Below are 26,782 nucleotides of genomic sequence, written 5' to 3'. Positions count from 1 at the left end.
AATGGAAATTTTCACTATGTAAAAAAATCCAGAAAGTTATGACTAGGTTATTTCATAAACTGGAGAAAAGTCAATGATGACCCAAAGTGTTGTGATTGGTGAGAGTGAGAGGGGAATTTTTCTTGGATTGACCAGGTCTAACTGGAAATTTGCCCAGGTTAGGAAGGCTGGTCCTCTCTGAAGTGCTGATCTCATCGCTGGGAGGGAACAGCTAATGAAACCAGACAGAAAGTCCCTACCATTTAATGTTATTTTCCTTGTTGAATTAAAACAAAACAAAACAAAAACTAGTAACTTGTTCTTTCTGATTTCCTACCCTTGGTACTCTTAAAGACACAGTTTTCTGCAAATGTTTAACCATGAACTAGCAACTTTTGACTTACAGTAGGATAAAGATTATAAAAATCAATATATTCCAGTTCTTTTAGTCTTACTGTTTTTGATATTTGACCTATTTTATAAATGACCTGTAAGAGCTCCATCTTGTATTAGAATGAGGGCTCCACACCAGACCTGAGTAGAGTCCTAGACCAGCATAATTAGAGAGAAAATTGAGGTGGGGGGCAAGTAGTTCAATATTCTCCTAGTACATCTGAAAAAATAAAAAAGACAACCAGAGAAGAAATGGATTATACCTGAACCTGAGTTTCCTGATGCCTACTTCTCCAGGGATTCCCCACTATCACGAGATTTCATATATTCTGCTCACAATTGTTCCAATTCCTCTAGCATAGATTCAGTCAATTATTAGACTTTAAACTGTTTTGAAATCCTACCATAATTTTTAGGCCTTTAGATCCATTTGTTGATCTAATTTTTTTTTTTTTTTTTTTTTTTTTTTTTTTTTGAGATAGAGTCTTACTGTCACTCAGCCTGGAGCAAGCACAGTGGCAAACATTTCGGCTCACTGAAACCGTTGCCTCTCAGGCCCAAGTGATCCTCCCACCTCACCCTCCCGAGTAGCTGGGATCACAGATTTGCACGACCACACTTGGCTAATTTTTTGTACTTTTTGTAGAGACAGGGTTTTGCCATGTTGCCCTGGCTGGTCTCAAACTGCTGGGCTCAAGCGAGCCTCCTATCTTAGCCTCCCAAAGTCCTGGGATTATAGCCATGAGCCACTCCAGCCAAGTTCATCTAATGTTTTTTTTTTTTTTTTTTTGAGACGGAGTTTCACTCTGTTGCCCAGGCTGGAGTGCAGTGGCGTGATCTCAGTTCACTGAAACCTCTGCCTCCTGGGTTCAAGTGATTCTCCTGCCTCAGCATCCTGAGTAGCTGGGATTACGGGCGCCACCACCATGCTCAGCTAATTTTTTTTTTTTTTGTATTTTTTGTAGAGACGGGGTTTCACCATGTTGGTCAGGCTGGTCTCAAACTGCTGACCTCGTGATCCGCTTGCCTTGGCCTCCCAAAGTGCTGGGATTACAGGCGTGAGCCGTGAGCACCCAGCCTCATCTAATTCTTATACTGTCCTGTAAGATGTGTGGATCTACTTGACATTTGAGAAAACTGAGGCTGAGGGGTTTTAATTGCCACCCAAACTCAGGTAGCAGGTAAGTTGCAGAGTCCAGATTCATGCTCAAGTCTTTCTGACTCCAAAGCTTTCTCTAATATGATGGTCTATTTTCTCATAAAGGTATTGATTGTACGAAATGAATCAATTTTTATCTGAATTGCTCCTTATCCATTACTTTTTGAAAGAGTTGACTTAATTAATTCTCCAAACATTTGTGTCTTTGAGTTGTGTGAGTAATCTTGATACATCACCCACAATGTTGTATTTAAATCAAAAGTAAAGACATATTTCAGGCTCCAGTGGAGGAAGTTATAATAAGTTGTCTGGTTCAGCAACTGATTGACTGAACTCCCAAATGGAGTGAAAGCTCAAAAACTGAAAACAAGCAAGAATTGAACTTCTGCAGAAATCAATGAAATAAAAAGAAAAGATAAAGAAAAAAAGAAAACCTGTTCAATGCAATACAAGTAATGTTACCTCTATTAGAGAACAGATGCATTTCAAGAAACACTGACATCAGAAAATTCATTCGAGAGTTAACAGATGTGAGGACTTTACGGATGTGTGCTGGGACATGGATTCCCTTTGGCCAGGCATTTTCTTTTGACCTCTTCTCTGAGGAAGGTGGGTTATGTATGACTTCTAGCCCATTTGGCACAATGAAGGAGGAAAGGTGGAAAATATTTTATTCTGTTTTGTTTCCGACCAGCGTTTTTGAGCCTGGCTTGTGTTGGGGTCCAAGCTCTAGGTTCGATGGGTGTGGAATCGCTTGTCTGGATAGCCTGCCTTTACTATCCTGTCTCCTAGTCATATGTTTAAAACAGTCACTGCCATCTCTCCCTTTTCTTCCTCCACATCACTTGTTGTGGTCTTCTTTTGTAAGAGTAGAACTTCTGCCAAGCCCTGTCCAGTCCACCTACAACTAAGGGCTTTGTTCTCGGAAGATCTGTTCATTGGAAGTGCACTCTGCTTATCTCTAAGCAAACATTCCTCCCTCCCTTTTCCCTCATATAATTTACATAACAGGTTTGTAACTTCTTGGCCTGCATAGCACTTTCATAACTTCTTGTAAGATAAGCCTTGCCCAAGAGACACTGTCTGTCTCCATTCCTCAGAAATACTTTCGACATTTTTTCCTGTATGCAGGCTTTGCATATCAGTGGGCAGATAAAAGTCATTGACCAATAACTCAATTATCTGTGTACAGGAAATAGTCTCTATTTGGACATTAATTTTCATCTTGTTCTGACTTTTACTTTTGAAGATTTTCTGAAAGCCAAACTTTAATACATTTCCTTTACAAAATAGAGTATTTTTTTCCTTGATGGTGAAAGAGAAATCTGCAATGAAAATGTAGGCACCGTTTAGATTTTTGAGTATTTTTAGTGGAACAAATGCCTTTTTTTCTCATTTGTTACTTTTTATAACATTTTCATTGTAAAAAATTAGAAAATATAATTTTAAGAAAATCTGTAATCCCATTACCCAGAGAAAACTAATGTGAACATTTTGGTGGATAACCTTGTAAATGTTCTTTTATATGTATCTATATTTTATTTTTGTAAAAACTATGATCATGCTATGTCCTTTTTATAGCTTGATTTTAAAAAAAATGCGATAGATATCTTTCTATTGTATTTGTACAACATTAATTATAATGGTTATATAATATTCTACCTAAACTACATTTAGATAGCTGTCAATTTTCTGATATTATAAATAAAATAGAATTGTTATAAAAAAAATGGAATAAGGGATATCCTTGGATTTGCCACTAGGAGATGATGAGTAAAAAAAATCTAGTTGGAGAGGTCACTTATTTCAAATGATTCCTCTCTTTTCACATGTTCAAGTATGCCAGAATAGCTTGTGATAATATGCTGGCTTGCCCCATTTATGTCATGGGACATAAATCTACAGTTAGGTAACATCATTAGTTATCCAGTGTAACGTGCTTCAAGATACCTATCCCGGATAGGGGTGTTGAACTAGCACATGAGGCCTCTCCTAAACTGAAGATTCTATATTCTGTCACTTCCAAATGGAGAGTTAGTTTTAGCTACTCTCTATAGCTTTTTCGAATAAGTATATCCACTGACTATGCTTTAGTGGGAGATTTACAGAGTCACAGTCAAACACCAATGGCGCGGTGGCTCAAGCCTGTAATCCCAGCACTTTGGGAGGCCGAGACGGGTGGATCACGAGGTCAGGAGATCGAGACTATCCTGGCTAACACAGTGAAACCCCGTCTCTACTAAAAAATACAAAAAACTAGCCGGGCGAGGTGGCGGGCGCCTGTAGTCCCAGCTACTTGGAGGCTGAGGCAGGAGAATGGCGGTAAACCCGGGAGGCGGAGCTTGCAGTGAGCTGAGATCCAGCCACTGCACTCCAGCCTGGGCAACAGAGCGAGACTCCGTCTCAAAAAAGAAAAAAAAAAACACCAATGGCATTTGGAGCCTGACATTACCTATTTTAGGTGGGATGCAGGAGAAGAAATAAGGAATAATATTAAGTAGAAATAGTTTTGATTATTATAAATTGGCTATAGACCATTTAAAAGGGAAGATAGAGCTTCTCTCATAGTTAACAGGGAATATATTTTAGAGTCACGTCATTTAGGTGATCCCTTTAAGCACTATGTGATCTCACCGATGACGTTCTTAGATACAGAGATACTGCCAAACACTAATGCTGTGAACTAACCCACTTCTGGTGAAACCTATATCAAAACAGAAGCTCTAAGGAATAGTCAGACTTATCCATTCACTTGGATTTCTTTATTCACAAATAGGACATATTATATAAGTCACAGATGTTCTTTCACTGCCTTTATGTTCTGAAAAAATTCTCTAGAGGCAGGAATTGACATAGTAAGCATGTTCACAGGTGATGTGGGCAGCCTCAACTTCTGGCCCCGTGAGCTTCGTTTTCTACCTGGTCTCCTTGGCCTTCTACTGACACATCCCTGGTCTAAACACATCCCCTCTCCTCCCTGTCACCCCCACCTCTTGCCAATAATGTTGACTTCATCAAGATAGATAAAAGCTTTACTTCAAATCACTGGACAGCCTCACTTTCTCTGTGGCATCCTTCAGGAACTGCCAACAGCCTCTGCACAGATATTATTTTATTTTATTGTCCCCTACTTCTATGATAATAATGCTAATAGCTCTTCAAAAGATGCAGGATCAAGGTACTTCATCATCTACAGAGTACTTTCACAACTTTTTTCATTTAATCTTCACAAAAATTGTGTAGAGTAAGCAGGCCTGGCATCAATGTGCATATTTTTATAGAAAAAGAAGTTGAGAGGTATGATTACAACATACATGTACATTTAATATATAAAGATGACATTACCAACCACTCCTCATAATACGTGCTTTGATTAATCTTTCCCTGATCCATATTCCTACTCCCCTCTTAGCTGCTTTGTGATTGAGTCATGCATTTACAGAAAGGCTGATCAAAACCAAACATCATCCCTTTGCAATGAGCCAGCTTTGAGGTAAATATTCACAGAAGCAAGGAAATGCGAGTATCACAGGTAGGTCTTTTAATTTTCTCAGGACATTTACTGTCTATTCTGGCTAATTTTGGTCATTGCTTTTTCAGTAGTTGTAGCAATTCACACGTAAATATACATACATTCTTACTTTCAAATATTATGATCATATTTGTGCACATATGTTCATATACAATTATATTTTCATATATGCACTTTTTTGTTTTGTTTTCTTATGGAAATATAGAAAAATAAAAGGTTATTTGTGATAGATGTTACTGTTCTTCATCAGTCTTTATCTAACTGCCTTCAGCAAGAAAATATGAAAGTATTTTTTAGTTCTCATTCTTTAGCATTCTGAACTGTCCACTTTTATTAAATCATCTTAGAATGAATCTGAATGTCATTTTAAAAACTATTTTCCTCTTTCCACACTTGTGTTCTGACCTTTATTACTTTAATGAGAGCTACCCCTATTGTTCTAGTTCTCTTGCCTTTTCTCTCTCCCTGGGTGGAGCTCTCTGGATCTATTTAAATCTTCCTGGCATCTTGTAGAACAGGCTGAATTCTAGTTGATAACATCCTAACCTAGGTGGAGTGGAGATGGGTCAAAGTAACCTTAGAATGATATTATTTGAATGCCTTCTTGCATTTAATTATTTTCTCGGATTTGGTGTCTTGTTTGGCATTCAGCATTTTAGGAGCTTAATGTATATTTCATCATTAAAACACAAATTATCCTTCAGTTACAGTGCCCTACAAGATAAGAAGTTAGCCACCTCTGTTTTTAAGACCTAGGCTCTCCTTCCTGGTCTTGTTCCACCCCCTTTTGAATGCCTACTCCTGAATATTGCCCATTGGTTTAGGATAAGCCTCTTCTCTAGTTCCTTTATACCTAGCTCCTCTTTCAGGGAAGACTCTGATATTCGTCACTTACCCCTCAGGGTGGTTTTAGGCAGAAGCAAGTGATTCCTTCTTCTGTCTGTCTCTAGTGATGCAAACATTTTCTGTGAAAGACATTATAACTGAACACACTGGGCTGCACAAAGGCTTGCAGATTTTGTAGGGGTCCAGGAGGGACAAATCGGGGTACAGGAAGCTCACCAAGCTCACAATTTACTCATGGAGCCCAATCACAAGCAATAACTAAAGAACTTGTTGACAGAAGATCATGATGCCTGAGAGCATGGAAAATTTGCATTTCTAAATTGCCATTCATGTTACATTTCTGAGAACTGTTAAGTTTGAAGCCAGGTTTAGAAGAAAGGATTTCAAATCTTCTCTTGTCAGTTCTAGTTTCATAATACCTGAAGAGAGAGACTCTCTTAGCTAAATTCCCTTTGCATTTTCTGTCATGGATGCTCCATGTAGTAAAGATATTTATTACTGATTCATTTTTCAGCTAATACATAATGAATGCTTTCCAAGTGCTCTACTTGGTGCTGAGGATACCATAGCAAATAAAACCTGGTCTCTATCATCAAGGAGCTCATGTACTAGTGAAGAGGATGTGAAAGTTAAGGCAAGTTAACAGGTAGTTGTAATACAATGTGATTAGTACTCAGTAGGCAAAAATTGAAAAGAGTAAAACTTAAGGACATGAATTAGAAGGTATTTATAATGATCCTCAAGAGATCAAATAATTTACAGTTATTGATAGATGAGAATTTACTTCTGTCATTCTGTGAATTGCTTTCTGGTTGTTTTGTGTATCCTTTGTTTCTTTCTTTCTCTTTTATTGTCTATCATTGTGGTTTGATGGTCTTTTGTCATTATAAGGTTTGCTTCTTTTTTTTCTTTCTCCTTTGAGTATCTGTTCTACCAGTGAATTTTATACTTTTGATGTTTTCCTAATAGTGAATATTAACTTTTTGCCTCCGGTTGCAGGACTCCCTTGAGCATTTCTCATAAGGCCAATCTAGTGGTGATGAACTCCCCCAGTTTTAGTTTGTCTGGGAAATACTTTATTTTCACTTCATTTCTGAATGATAATTTTGCTGGGTATAGTATTCCTGGTTGTCAATAATTTCCTTTTAGCACTTTGATTATATCATCTTCTTTTCTCCCTGCCTGTAGGGTTTCTGCAGAGAAATCTGCTGTTTAGTCTTACAGGGGTTCTCTTATATGTGACTTGATGTTTTTATCTTGCTGTTTTTATAGTTCTCTCTTTGTTTCTGACTTTTACTTTTTTTTTTTTTTTTTTTTTGAGATGGGATCTTGCTTTGTCATGCAGATTGGAGTGCAGTGGCAGGATTCCATTTCTCTGCAAACTTGAACTTCTGGGCTCAGGCAATTCTTCCACTTCAGCCTCCTGAGTAGCCAGGACTATAGGTGCATGATACCATGACCAACTAATTTTTAATATCATGTGGAATTGGAGCCCTGTTGTGTTGCCCAGATTCTCTTTGACTTTTGACAGTTTAACTACACTGTGCTTCACAAAGAACCTGTTGGGTTTAATCTATTTGGGTACTTTTTTGCTTCTCAGACTTAAATATGCATACCTCTCCCCAGACTTGGGAAGCTTTCAGCTATTGTTTTATTAGATAGGTTTTCCATACACTTTCCCTTCTCTTTTCTTTCTGGAACTTCCATGATACAAATATTTGTTCACTTAATAGTGTCTATAAGTCTTGTAAGCTTTCCTCACTCCTTTTCATTCTTACTTCTTTTTTTTTCTCTGACTGAGTAATTTCAAATTACCTATCTTCAAATTCAGAGATTCTTCTGCTTGATCAAGTCTGTTGTTGAAGCTCTCTATTTTATTAATCAACTTATTCAGAATACTGCAGGATTTCTATTTGATGCTTTATGTATGTCTACTGTCTCTGTGCAATTTCTCATTCATACCATGAGTTGGTTTCCTGATTTTGTTGAATTGTCTTTCTGTATTTTTTTGTTTGTTTGTTTCTTGTTCCTTAAGAGGATTATTTTGAATTCCTTTTTCTGGCAATTCATTTATTTTTCTATTTATTGAGGTCTGTTACTAGATAATTATTATGACTTGTTGGTGGCCTCATATTTTCCTGCTTTTTCATGTTTCTTATTCATGTGTTGCGGTCTGTGCATCTGGTCAATCATCTCTTCCAAACTTTCTAGAATAGCTTTCATAAAGAAAGTTTTTCACCTGCTGTTGTTTTTTTGCCTGCTCGTTGGGAAGGGTGTGGCAACTGATTTTCTGCATAAGTGCAATGGTATGATCTCTGTGCAGCTTCTTTAGCTGTATTCAATGTCAGTAGTAAGTGTGGGCACCTCAGTGGCCTAGGCTGTAGAAGCCTGTGGCCGTGACAGCATAGGTTGTTAATGTTTTAGGTGTCAAGGGCTTTGGGGTTCTCCTTTCCTTATTTTTCCTACAATGGAGAGCCTTAGCCAAGGAGATCCCTTTTGGTACCAGGTCTGACACAGCCTACAAGTAGCTGCAGTGGTGCTGGGTTCTAGGTACAGGTAATCATAGCAGCTGTGGTGCGAAGGTCCTGGGCTTAGTGTTACATGGACCTATTGTGCCACCTAGGTCTTTGGCTGCAAGTTTTCTCTCTTTGGCTGGTTGAATATAAGTCGCCTACAGAGCCAGGATCTGTGACTTTGCAGCATCTCCTAGCAGCTCGGGCTCAGGGGTCTGGGTCATGGTTGTGATTCTACCCATGGGTGGGAGCTCAGAGTACTGGCACATCTGTGGGGAAAAAGGAATGTTGTAGAGGTTTGGACCTGCAGAGCAGAGTATGGTTGCAATTTGGAAACCTGTGCTAACAGGGCTCAGTGGCAGCCTGAGTCCCAGGGAATGAGATACAGTGTAGTAGTAACTATAGACCCTGGGATTTCAGGGCTCAGCAGTATCTCAGACTCTGTGAGGCCAGGTGCAGTGGCAACAGTACCCTAGAATGGTGGAGCACGGCTGTTACTTGAGCCCTGGTACTGGGCAGGGGACAGTACAGTGATGACTTCACTCCCCAGGAAGAGGGGTGTCTCAGCAGCTAAGACACCTCTCTAGGGGGCTAGTCCAGCTCCAAGGGTACTAGACTTACTTGGCTTATAGGGTGAGGTATCTCAGCTCAGCCACTGCTCTGTTTCCTTGAAGCATGGCGTACTATGTCAGCCTAACCCTGAGATGCAAAGCTACTCAGCTTCACCAGGGCACTGATTCCCTGGGGGGGTGATGTGTTGTATCGTCTCACTCCTGAGAGTGTGGTGACTGTTCTGGGCTGCCCAGGCACCATTTTTCTGGGATGCAGGGTGCTGCTGCTGCTTAGGTACTGGGGTGCATGACCATTCTTGGTGGTCAAGGCCCTGTTTCCTGGGATGAAGGGAACTGCTTCAATGTAGACACTGGGGAGGTATGGCTTCTCTTAGTGGCTAAAGTACTATTTCCCAAGAGGCAGAGTCCTGCTTCAGCTCAAGCTGAAAAGGCAGAGGGAGTGGTGGGTGAAGTGGCTTCACCTCTGCTTGACCCAACAGAGAAAGCTGTAACAGCTGATTGTGGCTTGGCTTGAGGATATCTGGGCACTGGTCTGGGGTGGTTTGGCCGTAGCTTAGCCTCAAGGATAAGGGAGAGCCATGACTACTTACTGCTAGAGCAAGACACATGCAGCCATAGTTCTAATTCAAGACCGTGTAATGCAGTAGCCCTGTGGGCCACAGGGGGCAGGGCACAGTGTCAACTTCTCCTCTGGAGGGAGCACAGCTTTGTAGACTCCAGTCAGCTCCCACAGCTGGGCTTAGTGCCTGTGAGGACTGCAGGGGATCCCAGGGTTGAGATCTGTTGGTGTCCAAGGTGTTGATGGGGATTCCTAGGATCCTCTTGCTTACTTCCTCATTGTAGACAGAAGTTCCTCCTAGTTGCTAGCTGATTCTCATTAAGGGATGGAGTGGTAGAGGCCTGACATTTCCTTCCCATCTCTACGTAACAATCCCAAGTTTCTGTGTTCACCAGGGTTTCTGTTACTCCCCTGATGCACTTTGATGCTCTTCCTTGGTTAGTTTCATTAAAATGCAGTTGTTTATTTGTTGTTCTGACTGTCTTTGTAAAGAGTAGAGTGCTAGGGGGGTTCTAGCCGGCCATCTTGCTGACATCATCTCTCTCAGAGAGCAGGTTTCTCTTGCTTCATAGGCCAACAAAGCCTTCTCAGGGATTCAAGGCAGTTTAAGCAGAAAAGAGGATCCTGAAACCCTACTGCTTTCACTAATTTACTTTGTGACCTTAGGTAAGTCACTTCCTTACTCCCATCTGAGGATCTAATTTCTTATTTGTAAAATGAAGATGTTGAGTTAGATAATATCTAAAATGTTTGGCAGTCTTGTTGGATTTCATCATGTAAGACTAACTAAAGAGCCACTTTGAGAAAAATAATCCTGTCACAGTGCTGGTAGCATGCTATTTCTTGACCTCGGTGATGATTACATGGTGTATTAATATCTGTTATCATGGTACTAATAAAGACATACCAGAGACTAGGTAATTTATAAATGAAAGAGGTTTAATTGACTCACAGTTCCACATGGCTGAGGAGGCTTCAAAATCACGGCAGAAGGTGAAGGGGAAGCAAGACATGTCTTACATGGCAGCAGGCAAGAGGGGGCATGTGCAGGGAAACTCCTCCTTATAAATCCATCAGATCTCGAGACACTTATTCACTATCATGAGAAGAGCATGGGAAAGACCGGCCCCCATGACTCAGTTACCTCCCACTGGGTCCCTCCCATGACACTGTGGGAATTATGGGAGCTACAATTCAAGATGAGATTTGGGTGGGGACACAGCCAAACTATATCACACCAGTATTCTTATTTTACGATAATTCATTGTTCTGCATATTTATGGTTTTCTGAGTGCATGTCATAGTTCAACAAAATTTTAATTAATAAAAGCTTCACTAGAATAATAGAGGCTGGAGCTTTTATTTTGAGGGAAAAATACTATTTTTAGAACTTAGATGAATACTTTCCATGAATTTTATAAAATGTATGTGCAAAAAGTCACAATTAGCCTAACAAGAAACCGAGGTTTTGGGGTGACTTCCTTAAACAAAACTCCCAGGCAGGAACATCTGGTTGTGGAATGTTTGTTCTCACTACCTGGCACGAGGATTAATGCTGGGAAGGTAGTAATCTCTGGTAGGCATTAATCTACACACTCCCCTGGGATGTCTCAATAACCGGGACAGAGGCTTGTTTTAATGCCTAGGCATTGACACCACCATGCTTCTGAATCAGCAGATTCCAAATCAGGGATTCTGTTTAGTTTATAGAGAAAATAACAAAGGCTACTGCAGGTCTCAACTGTTGGCGTTGGTTGCTTTTTCTGATCTCTCTGCTCCTTTATTGTTCATCTATATACGTAGAAAATATCTGGGTCCTTACAGGCTCTCTGAGTACATTATCAGGACCAACATCTTTAACCTTGCGTGTTGCTCTTTCCTCTCTTTCTATATTTTTCTCTCTGTTTTGTATGTGTGTGTTGTTGGGGCCAGGGGGCTGGTGATTTAGTCTTATTTATACTCCTCAGAATGCCACCACTTTTCTACCCCCTTTCTGTCCCAGTCTTCAGGGTCAGGCCAGTTGCAAAGTAGGACACTTTAGTCACTCAATTCAATATTTGACTTACAGAGTGCTTTTGTTTTACTTTTTCAGCTGCTTCTCCTGCCAACTCTCTTCTAATTCACAAATCCTTATATAGGTTTATATTAATAGCTAGCCATAGAGTTTATCTCTGTAGGGGAATTTCAGTATTGGACAGGGGCTGTGAAGGGGAGAACCCGAGAGATCTGGATATGTAGATTAAGTAGATATGTTTCAAACCAAAACCAAACACATAAACAAGAAATAATTTGTTATTCTGAGAAGAAAGAAGTGAGAAATAGATGAATGATACAATACTGGACAATACACAATGTGACACTCCTCTCCATGGCCTCTCTATATCTTTGATAAAGTTGTTAACCCCATGAAATTCTTAAGGCAAGTGGAATTTTTACAGTGCCAAGGCCAGAATGTGTAAGTGGGCTGACTGTGAGAAAATTCTCAGCAGGTGTGGAGGGAATGGCAGAGAGAAGGGAATACGAGAAAGTGGGAGAAGAATTTCAGATTCTCCTCCCATTGTGAAATGTTAGTTTTCACCAAGTGTAACCAGATCTTCAAGGGATTGGATTTGGGGGTGGGCAGCTGACATCTCAGTTGCACATACCATATTACCTGCCACTTTTGGAACACACTCCTCTCACACCTCACACATTTGCCTGGAACGTACTCCACCTACCCTCTAGTGTGCAGTCAGCTCTGAGGTGCCTTACTCCACACCTCTAACTTCCCACACTCGCATTCCCCTCTTCCCACTCACCATCTTCTGTCTCTATGGTGTTTCGTGCACACACTCTTATCACGGCTCTATCACAAAAGGCTGCCATTATCTACTCATGTTTCTGTCACCTCCACTAGACTATCAGCTTCTGTAGATTAAAGACTGTGGTATGAGTTCCTCTGTGTGTCTGTGAGAGAAGATGCTTTTGTTCGTGCTTTAGCACAGAACTTCATTACTCGGTTCACAAACATTTACAGAGCACTCGCTGTGTATGAGGTAATGTGCAAAGATAAAATAAATATAAGCCTTGTCCTTCCAATCTCAAGCACTGCTGAGAAACAGGCAGGGTATCCATTCATCCATCCAAGATATTTAAACTTAATGCCTGCTCTATAGAATGCCCATACTAAGTGCTGGACTGCGAAGATTAGTGCAGCACAGTTCCTGCTCTGGAATTCCTCATGGCCCACTACTGAAGACAGGAAAGTAAATGGTGATTATAGAATAGTAGGATCAATGCCACAGGAGTCAAGAACTCAAGTGCTATCATAATCCAGACTGGATGAGTGGTGGATGCATGCCCTCAAATGTCTAAGAAAATTCATCTCAAGGGATCTGTAATCCCAAAAAATTCTCTCGTCAGTATCTTTGTCTTTATCATTTTCTCCTTTATGTATTTTTGAGAAAATCTCTCTAAAAATCAATACATGGTGTGAGAAGCTCAGCAGAACTTTAAATTATTTCCTTCTTAAGTACAAGAATAGTTACTGAGGCTCGAGCATGTCTCTGGCCCTAGACTGAGTGAGATGCCCAGCTCTCCACTATGCATGTCCCAAGCAGCTCTGGGATTTTTATTTGAGTCAGAGGGAAGTCATAAAACAACACCCTATAATCTCCACAATAGGCACCCAAATTCATGACCGTTTTCACAATCTTATTCCTCTGACCCTACAGCTTTTGAATCACAAGAGAACTAATTTGCTCATTTGGAGTCCCATGATGAAGATGAGATGGGGAAAACCATCTATGAACAATCTCTACAGGCTTCCATCTAAAACATTCTGGACACTGAAGAAAAATTAATTAAATCTTGTAGACTCATTGAGCTGGAAACTTACAAATAATTTAGTCCAACAGTTTTCAGATTTGAACATTTTTCCCCCAAATAAAAGCTTCAGAAGAAATCCAGTAAGTGATAAACGGACCTTTTTTGACTGAAATAAGTTTGATGCCCGGAAAACCCACCCATGAACCCCTCAGGTAACCTCAAGAGCAGTATCCAGGACCGGGCACGATGGCTCACACCTGTAATCCCAGTACTTTAGGAGGCTGAGGGGGGTGAATCGTGAAGTCAGGAGTTTGAGACCAGTCTGGTCAAAATGGTGAGACCCCGTCTCTACTAAAAATACAAAAAAATTAGCTGGGTGTGGTGGTGGGCATCTGTAATCCCAGCTACTCAGGATGCTGAGGCAGGAGAATCGCTGGAACCCTGGAGGCAGAGATTGCAGTGAGTTGAGATCGCACCACTGCACTGCAGCCCGGGCAACAGTGTGGGACTCCATCTCAAAAAACAAACAAACAACAACAACAACAAACAAGGAATAGTATCCAGGAGCACAACCTGCAAACAATCAAGTCTCACCTTTATTTTGCAGAGAAGAGCCTGCAGTGCAGAGAAGGGAAGCAAGAAAGTGACCTACCCAGGGTCACTCTGAGGGGACAGCAAAGGAATGAGGACCCACATTTCTCAGCCTAGCCCTGTGTTCTTCCCCACAGCCCTCTTTCCATCTGCTGCTGAGTCAAAGCACTTTATAGCAGAGGGCTCTGCCTGGCCCAGGTGGAGCTGGGAGGGGAGAAAGCTTCCGTTAACTCAACTTTTCCCCAAGACACAGAGCAGCCCTGCTGGCATGTTATCACTAATATACAAAATGTGAAATTGTAAGGAATTGTTTGCCAATTTTCTTATCTCAACTGGCACAGAAGCAGGCTTGTTGGAGAGTTATGAGGTGTTAGAGTATTGTTGTTTATCCACTGCACATCCCTCGGCTGTTCTCACAGAGAGACTCAGGGAAGGCTGCACACATAAATTCACATAAATTACCTTTACAAAATGTCAAAATTAAAAGTAGATTTTTATTTTGAGTAAATGCCTTGAGACTGTTAACCCCTTCATGGGGGTAGAAGTGTCCGCATGAGAAAATGCAGTTGACATCTTTGACTACACACAGGCCACAGGGACTAATTCCCGTTCTTCCTTCCTATTGCCATGGCTACCTCATCTGCAACAGTCATCGTTCTTGTTAACAAGCCATAGACTTTTCTAAGTTCCCTGTCTGTGCACAAATATTTCTCTACATACAAGATTTTTAAATTCTGTGGTTACTGTAATTTCCTTCTTTATTTAACTTAATCGTAAACAACTAAGAGTTCAGAAGAGACACATAACCATTCCTCAGTTTCCTTACTTGTAAAAGGTGCATGCTATGGTTTGAAAGTCTGTGTCTTCTTCAAGATTTATACTGAAACATAATCCCCTAAACAGCAACATTAAGAGGTGAGGCCTGTAGGAGGTGATTAGGCTATAAGGGCTCTGTTCTCATGAATGGGATTAGTGCCTTATAAAAACCCTGGAGGAAACTAGCTAGGCCCTTTTGACCCTTTTCATCTCTCCCATCATGTGAGGACACAGCATTTGTCCCCTTCGGAAGGTACAATGTTAAAGGCACCATCTTGAAAGCAGAGACCCGCACTAGACACCAATCTGCTGGTGCCTTGATCTTGGATTAATCAGACTCCAGAATTGTGAGAAATACATTTCTGTGGTTTATAAATTATTCAGCTCCATGTCTTTGGTTATAGCAGCTGCAATGGACTAAGACAGTGAAGATTGGAATAGATGAGTGCTAAACAACCAGCTTTTCTTCCCAAGGATTCACAGAGATAGCAATGGGGATCATCAAGTAGCTATTGATATTTCAAAAGCTTTGTGGATATTATAGATAACCGCAATAAGAGTTCTAAAAACCCCATGTGACTTCTGGAGGTATCAGGAGACAGACAGAACAAGTGAAAAAAGCAAGGGAGTGGCTGGTGTTGGAGCTGGTCCGGCAGGCAGAGAGGGCCAGCAGCCCAGAAGGACTTTCTGAAAACTAAATTTAAAAAGGGGGCAGGTAATGCTGAAGAAATGGAGAATGACATGGCTCTTGTGAAGAGGTTCACTGAGAGAAGACAAGCATCTTTAATGCCAGTACTGTTTTCTAAATCTGAAGTATGATACTTTTTGTTATACTCAAACTGTACTCAAACTTACTTATTTATTTTTTTTAAACAGAGTCTCGCTCTGTCACCCAGGCTGGAGTGCAGTAGTGCGATCTCAGCTCACTGCAACCTCCGCCTCCCAGGTTCAAGCAATTTTCCTGCCTCTGCCTCCCAAGTAGCTGGGATTTACAGGACCTGCCACCACGCCTGGCTAATTTCTCTATTTTTAGTAGAGATGGTGTTTCACCATGTTGGCCAGGCTGGTCTTGAACTCCTGACTTCACGTGATCCGCCCACCTTGGCCTCCCAAAGTGTTGGGATTACAGGCGTGAGCCACAGCTCCCAGCCTCAAATTGGCCTTTATTGAACTGTTGTGAGAGGGAAACAAAATCCCCAAATATGCCTTTTCTTTGCCTCTGACTCAAGTTCTGGCAACTAAGTGTGGCCAGCTATGCCTTTTGAGCTGATTAGGAGTTTTCAGGGTGCCATTCACACTGATTAAAGAGTTCTCAGGGTAGTTATTCATTCACTTCTCTGAGACACAAACATTTACTGGGGGCCAACTATGGTGGATCTGTCTGCGCTTTTAGAAAAAGCAAAAAGAATCGTCTCAAGATTGTGCAGTTTTTCTGTAGGACAGAAATCTTTCAGTATGGCGTGGAGCAGAATCTTCAATGACGAAAAGACTGGAAAGCTCTGGACTGGTGGTAGGTTTCTAGCTCTGACAGTCTAGGATGGGGCACCAGAATGAGAAATTCAATGGCAAATGGGAGTAGAAAGCATGTGGATTTGAGCCAGGACCACATTCTGATCTCTATGCCCCAAACCTTTTTGTCTTTCCACTATAATAACAACATCAATATTAAAACTTCTGTCTCTATAACTGTAAATTGTCCAATATTATGTGTTTTTTCTCTTTTAGGCAAAATATAATAGGTTTGGGGTGCCTTACAAATTTTACTTTTTTTGTGCGATGTGAGAAAAATTTAAAACATTTTATGTGACCCTAAAAGCTATTTTTTTCCTTCTCATTTTAAAAGAAAGTAAAATATTTCAAGGACTTCTAAAAGTTTTGTGAGCCTCAGGCACTGTGCTTCTTGCACCTAAAGGATTTGTCAGCCTGGTTCTGGGGGAAAGAGAAAGGCTCCATTCAGCCTGCAGCACTCGCTGTGGCACTGCTGATGCATGGGAAGCTGGGGATTGGTCCTGTTTCATGGAAGCTGTATCTCTGAGCCCAGAACGGACTGGCCTCAGACATTTGGCAAAAGTGTCTCCAATTTGCCAGTGCATAAGTCTAATGGCTGTTTCTTTGCTTTTCTTCCAAATGCGGCAACTTGAAGAGTAGGAAGGAGGAGTGAACTGGAGTTCAGAAAACTAGAGGTCTGGTAGCATGTTTTGATTCTATGGAATTGTGTGGCCATGGACAACCTTCATCTCAGGGGGTCTGTTTCAATATTTGCCAAATAAAAAAATTGAATTAGACAATAACTTTTAAGCTATAATTTCTGCCCTACATGCTTCTATAATATTATTAGAAAAAGTCTCACAGAGATAGATGCAGTTACTTATAAATGGAAACAGTTATACTTAGACCAGGATCTGGAAATAAGTTATTTACTATAATACTGTATTAAATTTACTTGTCAATTTTCTGGCAGCTGAGCAATATAGTATTTCTATTGTCTGACCAAAGACAAGGTAGTACTTCTTTAAGGCTTTATTAAGGCTACTGCCATTTAATTTTTTTAAAAAAGCAAAAATTGATGCACAATCCACTACTTCAATAAATACAGATATTTTCTTTCTAGTCTTTACCAATGTGAAATTATTCAATGGAACATTGCAAGATAAAATATTTTCGTCTCCTGCTTTATTTCACTCAAGAAGATACAACCTTTATTCTCGTGCTACTGCAATGTTTGTGTGTTATTTTAAATGCCTGTACAATACCAATTGGATATACTTAGCCATTCCTTGAACATTAGGTGTTTAGTTGGTTTTCAATTTTTCATTCCTACTCAGAATAAGCAATTAATATTATAGTGTTTTGCTTCTTTAAGATAGTTTTTATTACATGAATTCCCCGGAATGAGAAGATTCCATTAAAAAGTATGAACATCGGCTGGGCAAGAGGGCTCACGCCTATAATCCCAGGACTTTGGGAGACCGAGGTGGGCGGATCACGAGGTCAAGAGATCAAGACCATCCTGGCCAACATGGTGAAACTCCATCTCTACTAAAAATACAAAAAATTAACTGGGCATGGTGGCATGGCGTGTAGTCCCAGTTACTCGGGAGGCTGAGGCAGGAGAATCGCTTGAACCTGGGAGGCAGAGAATGCAGTGAGCTGAGATTGCGCCACTGCACTCCAGCCTGGAGACAGAACGAGCCTCTGTCTCGAAAAAAAAAAAGTGTGAACATCATTTGTTTATTTCTAAGTTTTGACCCTTTGTTTGCCTATGAAATTGTGCTGCCTTTACTCTGTAAATGAAGATAAATTTACTGGGGAATATTACAGAACAGTAAATCTTTTCAGTTCTAACAGGTTCCCAATGAGTTTGTTGCAGGGGATGATTGATCTATGTGAAAGCAATGGAACATTTGATTTTGACTGGATCTGCTACTGGTATTAATGTACCTTTAGCATTTCATAGAATATAGCCTATGCAGGGATAGAAGAACACCTATTATTGAATTGGGAATGAACGGGGCCAGAGGCCATGAGAAATAGAGTGGAATGTGTAGATGGGCAGCATGCTTCTCATACTGGGGAAGTTGAGGAAGTTCTATTTATTGTTCTTCTAATATGTTCCTGTGACTCGAATAGAGCTGGAATTACTCTGGATTGGGATAGCTGGGCTCAACTTCCCCACTATTTATGGCTGTGAGAATTTAAACCGAGCTGAGAGTTTCCTTCTTTCCTGGATCTCAAACAGCTTGGTCTCAGAGCGCAGAGCTTCCCCAAGTGTTTCCAGAGAAGACAGCCTGAGGGAGAGGAAGTGGTGCTAATTAAATCCTCCCTCTGTTTTCCAGGCACAGGAGCCTTTCGCAGATGTCTGTTGTTAGGCGTGTGTTCACAGAGTGCGCAAATACAGAAGCAGGCTTTCCTTCCCCAATGGCACAAACGTTCCTTCATAGGTTATAGAGAACTTTAGAAATGTGTTTCCTTCCAACACCCACTGTGATAAGGGTGACAGACCTACATACGTAGAGCATGTAGCTGCTAGGGACAGGGAAGCCAGAGTGCCTCCTCTCTGTCTCCTTTCTTTCTCTGTCTCTCTCTGTCTCTCTCTGTCTCTCTCTGTCTCTCTCTCTCTCTCTCTCTCACACACACACACACACACACACACACACACACACACACACACACACACACTTTCTCCTGCTTCTTCATTCCTCATTTTCCCAGAGACCAATTTCTACCTTTTGCACACCTAACTTTAAAAAATTACCTAAAAGCTCAGAGACATCTTTTCTGTCGTAAGGCAGCATGATATGGTGCCTTATGACAGACCGACAGACGTTGGGTGTGCTATACTGGGGGCATGGATGGGAGGCCAGTTGCTACTATGACTATCAAAGTATGACCCTGGGTGATTCCCATCTACTCTGTGTTCCTCAGAAAGATGGGGAAAGAGTAAGTAGCTCTTCTAGGATTGCTGGAAAGATTGGATAAGAAAACATACAAATCTTAAGAAAACATATAAAGCAAGCTGTGTAAGGCTTTCCACTTGTTAGTTACTTTAGCTGTGTTTTCTCCTACATTCAAATCCTCAGGGCGAACATGTATATAGATCCACATTTGCCTGAGAGAGTCCAGTTCACTCCTATCATCCTGACATAATTGCCAATAGCACCCTTTTCATGCCAAAACATCCAAAATTAGCTAATAAATTATAGGATCTTACTATTTTTACCTCTTGTGAATACCCTGGTTAATCTCAGTTTCAAAAGTGGAAGCTTGCTGGGGTTAGGGGCTTTTTCTCACCTTCCTTTGTTTTACAAGAACCAAGGAAATTGATTAAAAATCACTTTTGTTTAAGACCAAGGAGGTGACTCTGAGAATAATATGGCATTCCTACTTTCATGGTGAAAATGGACATGAAACTTTCTAGGCAGCGTGGATAACATGCTCACTGTCAGCTTGAAATGGTCTGAGTGCACATTTTGCCAAGCTACCATGTGCCTTCTATTTTATTTTGCTTTGCTTGGTATGTACAAAATAGAAACCAATATATTATTTTTATTTATTTTAAACCATGTGCGATCATTACTAGCACCCACAGACATGGAAACAAAAATAAAAATCACCTCTAACACTGTCATCTAGAGATAATTATTGTTAATATTTTATTTTACTTCCAGGTCCTCTTTTTAGATGTTTTTAAATCCGTTATATCATACATGTATGCCTGTATATACATATGCAGGTACATTGCCTTCCTTCCTTCCTTCCTTCTTTTCTTTTCTTTTCCTTTCTTTTCTTCCCTTTCCTTCCTTCCTTCCTTCCTTCCCTTCCCTTCCTTCCTTCCTTCCTTCCTTCCTTCCTTCCTTCCTTCCTTCCTTCCTTCCTTCCTTCCTTTCCTTCCTTCCTTCCTTCCTTCCTTCCTTCCTTTCCTTCCTTCCTTCCTTCCTTCCTTCCTTCCTTCTTCCTTCTTCCTTCCTTCCTTCCTTCCTTCCTTCCTTCCTTCCTTCCTTCCTTCCTTTCCTCCCTCCCTCCCTCCCTCCCTCCCTTCCTCCCTTCCTCCCTTCCCTTCCCTTCCCTTCCCTTCCCTTCCCTTCCCTTCCCTTCACTTCCCTTCCCTTCCCTTCCCTTCCCTTCCTTCCCGTCCTTCCTTCCTTCCTTCCTTCCTTCCTTCCTTCCTTCCTTCCTTCCTTCCTTCTTTCTTTCTTTCTTTCTTTCTTTCTTCTTTCTTTCTTTCTTTCTTTCTCTTTCTTTGTTTCTTCTTTCTCCTTTTTCCTTCTTCCTTTCCTTTCCTTTCCTTTCCTTTCCTTTCCTTTCCTTTCCTTTCCCCTTTATCTTTCTTCTCTTTCTTTCTAAATTATTTTAACAAATTGGAATAATATTATTTATAATATTTTGTAACTTACTTTTTTCCATTTATAATATATTTGGATATTTTTTGGTGATGAAAATATACACTCACACTTGTGTTTTATAGTATGGTACAACATATTTTATTTAGTCAACTGCTTACTGATGGATACTTTTTTATTTTTATTTTTTAGTGTTAGACACAATGTTGCATGAATGTCTAATGTTATTTTTATACACAGTGTTCTTTGATGAGATATAAATTGGTTGGTGTGTTTTTCTTTTACATATAACGTGGTATATTTTTCTATTAGATGTGATGTTGTAATGACCAAACTTTGTTGTTGTTTTTTTCTTTTGAGGCGGGGTCTTGCTCTGTTGCCTAGCCTGGAGTGCAGTGGAATAATCTTGGCTCACTGCAACTTCCACTTCCTGTGCTCAGGTGATCCTCCCACCTCATCCTACTGAGCAGCTGGGACTATGGGCACATGACACCATGTCTGGCTAATTTTTTGTATTTTTTGTAGACACTAGGTTTCACCATGTTGCCCAGGCTGGTCTCAAACTCCTGAGCACAAGGGATCTACCAGTCTCAGCCTCTTAGAGTGCTGGGATTACAGGCATGAGCCACCATGCCCAGCTGAACAACTGTGTGTGTATGTGTGTTTGTGTTTGTGTGTGCAGGTGCATGCGTGTGAGTCTTTGGGTATTCATCTAAATTATTTCCTTAGAATAAATTTTTAGAATTCGAATTTTTCAGTTTAAAAACACGTTCAGTTCTAAGTGCTCTTATGCTCTATTATTACCCAAGAAGCACAAAAGAAAACACATTATCATTGCTTTTAACTCTTAAGCTTTCAGTCTGGTGAATTTTCAACCAAAAATGCTATGCAATTTTGAAGAGAAATTGTCTGGTAATTATTTTATACAGCTCTTCTCTTGATCAGGTTCCTGTCTCCTGGGATTAAAGATGAGAAAATGAAACTACTTGCAAACTCCTTTTCTCTGTCCGGAGACTCTCTCCTTCACTCTCCTGGTAAATGACCTTGTAGGATTATGGATCGTATTTAGAAATCTGTGTTATGAAGCTGTATCCACCAATGCCTCTGTTTAGTTAACACGAGGGGTGTTCTTAGGTTTCAGGAATGCCATTTGCTCATCATATTCTGTTTTGCCATAGCTAGGACACAGGTACACAGGTAACATTTTTTCCAATGAGATTTTTCTGCCCTTGTTTTAGGCTGAAGAAATGTCAACAACTGGGAGTTTTGAAGGGTTCCAGGCTGTGTCCCTGAAGCAAGAGAGAGATGACCAGCCCTCTGAGACTGACCACCTATCGATGGAAGAAGAGGACCCAGGCAAGGACCCGATGTCAAGACAGATTTCAAGGCAGTCAAGTGTGATTAAATCTACTCTTTACCCCAATCCTTATCATCAGCCTTATATCTCACGGAAGTACTTCGCTACACGGGTAAATTTATTGGTTCTCTTAAATACTACATAAAAACTCACCATAAAACATCTTAAAATCCTTCTGCGTATCACATATTTACCGAGCGTCTTCACATTTGTTTCATGTAATCGTCATAATAATCATGAAGTAGGTATCCTTATCCCTATTTAAAGATGAAGGATCTGAACTCTAGAGAATTTAAAGATCTATTTTAGATTCCAGAGATAGTATTAAGAAGTATGTCCCCCAGCTTCCTACTTTGGTTCCTCAGTTTGTGTTTATGCTAAACCTGATCTCAAAGAACTAATATTCTGTAAGGAGAGCACCATAGTAGCTAGAATACAAAGCTGTTAACCCAGTGAGGGTATTCATTGTTTGTGTGGAAAAGATATGGATAATGGAGTAGAGAGGGTTGCTAAGAATGCACTGACTCTCTAAGGTTTACAATGGGGTGCTCATATTACGACTTGGGGGCAGGTAAATTTAAATCTCAAACCTACAGCTACCATCTGGAGCTGAGCTCTCTTAACTGCGCAATGGAGCTGGGAAAGTAGATGGATGGGTAAGTAAGCAGGTGGGAGCTCGTATATCTAGATATTAAAAAACAATATTTTTAACTTTTAGCATTTGGATCCAGTGGAGAGTGCTTCATAGGTTTCTAGTACCTTTCCCTCTTGAGCTCTTCCTCCTACTTCCAGATCCTCTTTCCAATCCTTCAACATTCTTATTAGCACAGTCATGGTTAGCTTAGGGGCTACGATCAATTGGGGGCAAAATCAGGGAGTTTACACTACAGCAACAGAGAACATCTCATTTTCATGTGACTGTGGGAGATCTCTTTTTGGAAAAAAATGTATTTCAACTCATTCTCATAAAAAATTGGGGGCAGGGTTTTGTGACTTTTCCAAAGCTTTAATTAATAAATCCTGATTTGGTTGCTTTCAAAATATATCTTTGGTTTAGGTAAAGTTTTAACTAAAGCAACTTAATGAGTGTGTGTGTGTGTGTGTGTGTGCCTGTGTGAGTCTGTGTTTAAACATTGCATATACTCTTATGTGCAAGATGCTTCAGTAGGTGCTATACTATATGTGTGTTTGTGTGAGTGTTTCTGCATATGTAGAGCATATGGTTTGTTTTCCAAAGTATGTGAACTTTATTCAATATGCAAAGTTAAGCTGTGTGATATAGCTGCAAAAGAAATCAAAGCATCTCTTGGAGTTGTGCTATCTTTGATATTGATGATGTCAGGGTTTGATGATAGAAGAACACACTGTGATATAGAATAAGAGATTTATTATTGGGAACTGATTTATTATGAGAGCTGGCTGAGTCTATGGAAAATTGTTTTCTCTGAATCTGGTGTTGGGCCTGAAGTTAGAATAGGCCAACCAGTTGGCAGTTGTGAAGAGGAAATAGGGAAAAAGGAATAAGAAAAAAATTGCATGGACAAACTGGAATTTCTGGTGACAATGTTTAACTTCTGAGGAAATACTGGAACCTATGTCTGTCTGCCACCAAGTTTAACCTTGATGATGTGAGGTCACTTTTAGAAGCTAGTGCTTTCATTACTGAGCTACACATTTAGCCAGCCCAGGAAGAGGAAAATCTTAGAAAGAAAGCCTGACTGTGATGGAAGGAGATGCAGGTACAGGGGCTACCCCTTGCCATCAGGTAAACTAGGATATCAGTTGCCATGAACATGAGTTGTCACAGTCCATGGTGACCTGCACTGATCTTCAACAGGGAAAACAACTTATGCTTCAGTTCTGCCTTTTGAATATTACACAGGTGTCTATTGTTGGCAGTCCTAATTTGGAAACACACCCAAAAAAGCAATTCTAGAAAATGTAGCTTCAGCTTAGCTAAACTGACAGAGTCCAAATCCACTACACATGATGATTGTATTGGTGTTGCACCATGTAGCTTATACAGCAAACGCACATCCTTTATCTGTTTGATTCCCCAGAGCAACACTGGGAGGCAGGCAGGAGAGGGCTTACCATCCTTGTTTTAAAGATGAACATATTGAAATTTGAGAAAAATGAAGTGACCTGTCCAAGTCATATAATGTTTGTGGAAGAGCTGCAGCTAGATTCCGGGTCTTGATTCTGGATCTTCTTTCTCCAAGTCCAACACTCTCCTAACCATGTACAATAGAATTTATGGCTCCTTTACAAGTGTTTTCAATGACTCATTCCAATCAATTCGAAGAATATCTATTAGGTGTATCAAAAACAATCTTAAGTTCTCAAAAGCTTGAGAGGGAAAATCTTCTAATTATTAGTGAATCTAAAGTAAACTTGAAGACTCTGGGGACCAATAGGGAGATTTTCCAAGGTACTCAGCATTTGCCCTCCTTCAGACCAACACACATAATATGAAGAGCTCTTATTGCCATGTGAGTAAAATAAATGTGCATTCACACAAGGGAGAACAATGGAAATACAACTGTTGGCTTAACTGAAATTTATAACGATAAACTTAAAAAAAAGATCCAGCTTTACTAGCTTATAAACCACAAGTCTGCTGATGGGTGGTAGTTGAAAAAAACTGGAGAGAAGTGTGTGTGTGTGTGGTTGGGGGGGCAGGGTATTGTATGTATATGCATGTATTTCCTCATCTACAAAGTATAGATAAAACACCAGTTTTATATAGAAATTTAAATAAGCTAACTTTGTAAAAGTTCTTAGTAGAGTGCATAACACATCTATCAATATTTTATAAATGGCATCTCATTGTTGTTATAAATGCTTTCTCTTTTTTCTTGACTTTATATCCACTTTTCTGTAATTGGTCATAGGAAACAACATTAAGATACCCATGACCTCTTCCTGATCTTCAGGGTAAGATATAAATGTAGACATATAGGGTCTGTAGCAGTAAAAAGGAAGCTAATTCATTTTCTCAAGGGATAATTCAATAAGATCAAGAGTCTCAAAGATTCAAATCTATGAAAGAGTCATGATAAAATATGACTTCTTAAAGCTGAAATGAGATCTACAGATGATATAGTCATATGCTTCTCAATCTTTACCATGCAAAACATTATATTCTGGATTACCACAAAGTCTTTGGTGATACTGATGCTCTCTGTCCTGAGACCACATTTTGAGCACCAGTGAGCTAATCAACACACTTGTTCTCAAAGGAAAATAAGGCCCAGAGAAGGGGGAGTTGCTTGCTCAATGTCACAGTAGTTAGTGACCACTGACTTGCCCAAGAGGGTAGCAAGTGGCAAAGCTAGGGCTCGAACTAGTTTCCCAATTTATAATTAGATTCAATTAAAAAGAAATCAACTTCTCATGGAGTAAGAATTTAAAGTATGTATGTTGTACATTCAGAAGGGTAGTCATTGAGTAAAGGAATTACGTGGTCAGGTATTTTATATTATTAAAATGTTTTAAAATTATTGCACAGGAGGTGGTTTATTGAAGAAAAATTAGAAAATGTAAATAAGCAAAGTAAAATAAAGATTATCATTGCCCAAATTTAACCAAAATGTATTAAATCTGCTCTTATATATTTAGGTGCATGTTCTTTTTTTCTTTCACTTATATATACACAATTTCTTGTGTAAAAATGGGATTGTATGCCAACTATTATTTCCCATTTCAATAACATACTACCATAATACAATTTTTAATAGTTTCATAATATCCAACTATGGGAATGTACTACAATTTATTTAACTTTTGTTGTATATATAGGTTTCTTCCTGTCTAAATTTTTTAAGCTAGAAAAGAAAGTTACTCACTGGCTCCCTGTGGCAGGATAGTGCTCAATTTCTCCAGTGCTAGGAGTAAACAGCCAATGCCATAATCAGAAAGAAGCTCAATTATATGAATTACAAATTAGATTTACAAAGAGGTGACTGACACATAAATTAACTATTGACCAACAAGTCAATTTTAGCATCATAACCTCATATATGAGAACACATCTCTCAATACTGGATCATAAAAACAAGTATATCTGGCCCCTTAAACCTCCTGTGTCCTTTATGGGTCACTCTGGGATGTTACTTCCTTTCCTCAGGCTTCCAACCTATTATCTATTTTCTGAAACTGTGTGCCTCTGACTTAGCTTAGGAGCTCCCACTAGAAGGGTCTTGAGGAATATTGAATCCAAACTTTGATGCACACAAATGAGGTATGACTTGGTGCCAAGGTCAACCAGCAACCTCTGGGCCATGCAAGAACCAGAAGACAGGCCTGGAACCCAGAACTCTCGATGCTTTCTACCACAGCCCACTGCCTCTGACTTTGGAAAATGAATGAAAGGTCACAGAAACAAAGATCCAAACCACTTGCCATCAGTCTGCTTGGATAACCTTTTCCTTTGGTTTTAGTTCATCTGCTATTATTGCTTAGACATATCTAAAAAAAGCCCAGTGGCTTCTCTGAACAAAAGTACCCCTCAAGGCTAATAACTAAAGGTATATTATGATAATCTTCTTGGTTGTGGAGACTGATATTCAAAAGCAACTTCTTATGAAAGGAACAATACTTAGTCCACATGGGGAAAGATATTTTTAAACTCTCTGTAGGCCTCTATATTTGCAGATACCTTATCAGAAAGTTGAAAGCGATTTGGGATAGGGAATTATCTCTAAATTTATACTCGAGAATGTAAATTACATACAAACTAATGGGACTGAAACTATTTGATCTTTTAATATTTAATTAACGGTTCCCCGTGGCGTTTTTATAGTCTGTGTTCTATTG

General features: G+C 39.9%; 1 protein-coding gene across 2 annotated transcripts in view; it reads left to right on the top strand.

Moving 5' to 3' along the window:
- The window catches only part of TPRG1 (tumor protein p63 regulated 1), a 144,624-nt gene that overhangs the window by 12,992 nt on the left and 104,850 nt on the right, over nt 1-26,782 (top strand). Inside the window, exons 1-2 of one of the 2 annotated variants that reach the window (XM_030932342.1) lie at nt 5,048-5,063; nt 21,846-22,076. In XM_030932342.1, the coding sequence (XP_030788202.1) occupies nt 5,049-5,063; nt 21,846-22,076 (246 nt within the window). In that variant the 5' untranslated portion in view covers nt 5,048. Of the gene's footprint in view, nt 1-5,047; nt 5,064-21,845; nt 22,077-26,782 lie in introns of those variants that run through there. The other variant, XM_010370542.2, reaches the window with a different exon arrangement.

Source organism: Rhinopithecus roxellana, chromosome 1 (genome assembly GCF_007565055.1).
Source record: "Rhinopithecus roxellana isolate Shanxi Qingling chromosome 1, ASM756505v1, whole genome shotgun sequence".
NCBI classification, from domain to species: domain Eukaryota; kingdom Metazoa; phylum Chordata; class Mammalia; order Primates; family Cercopithecidae; genus Rhinopithecus; species Rhinopithecus roxellana.
The sequence above is the reverse complement of the archived record's forward strand: the minus strand, read 5'-3'. Positions and strand labels throughout refer to the sequence as shown.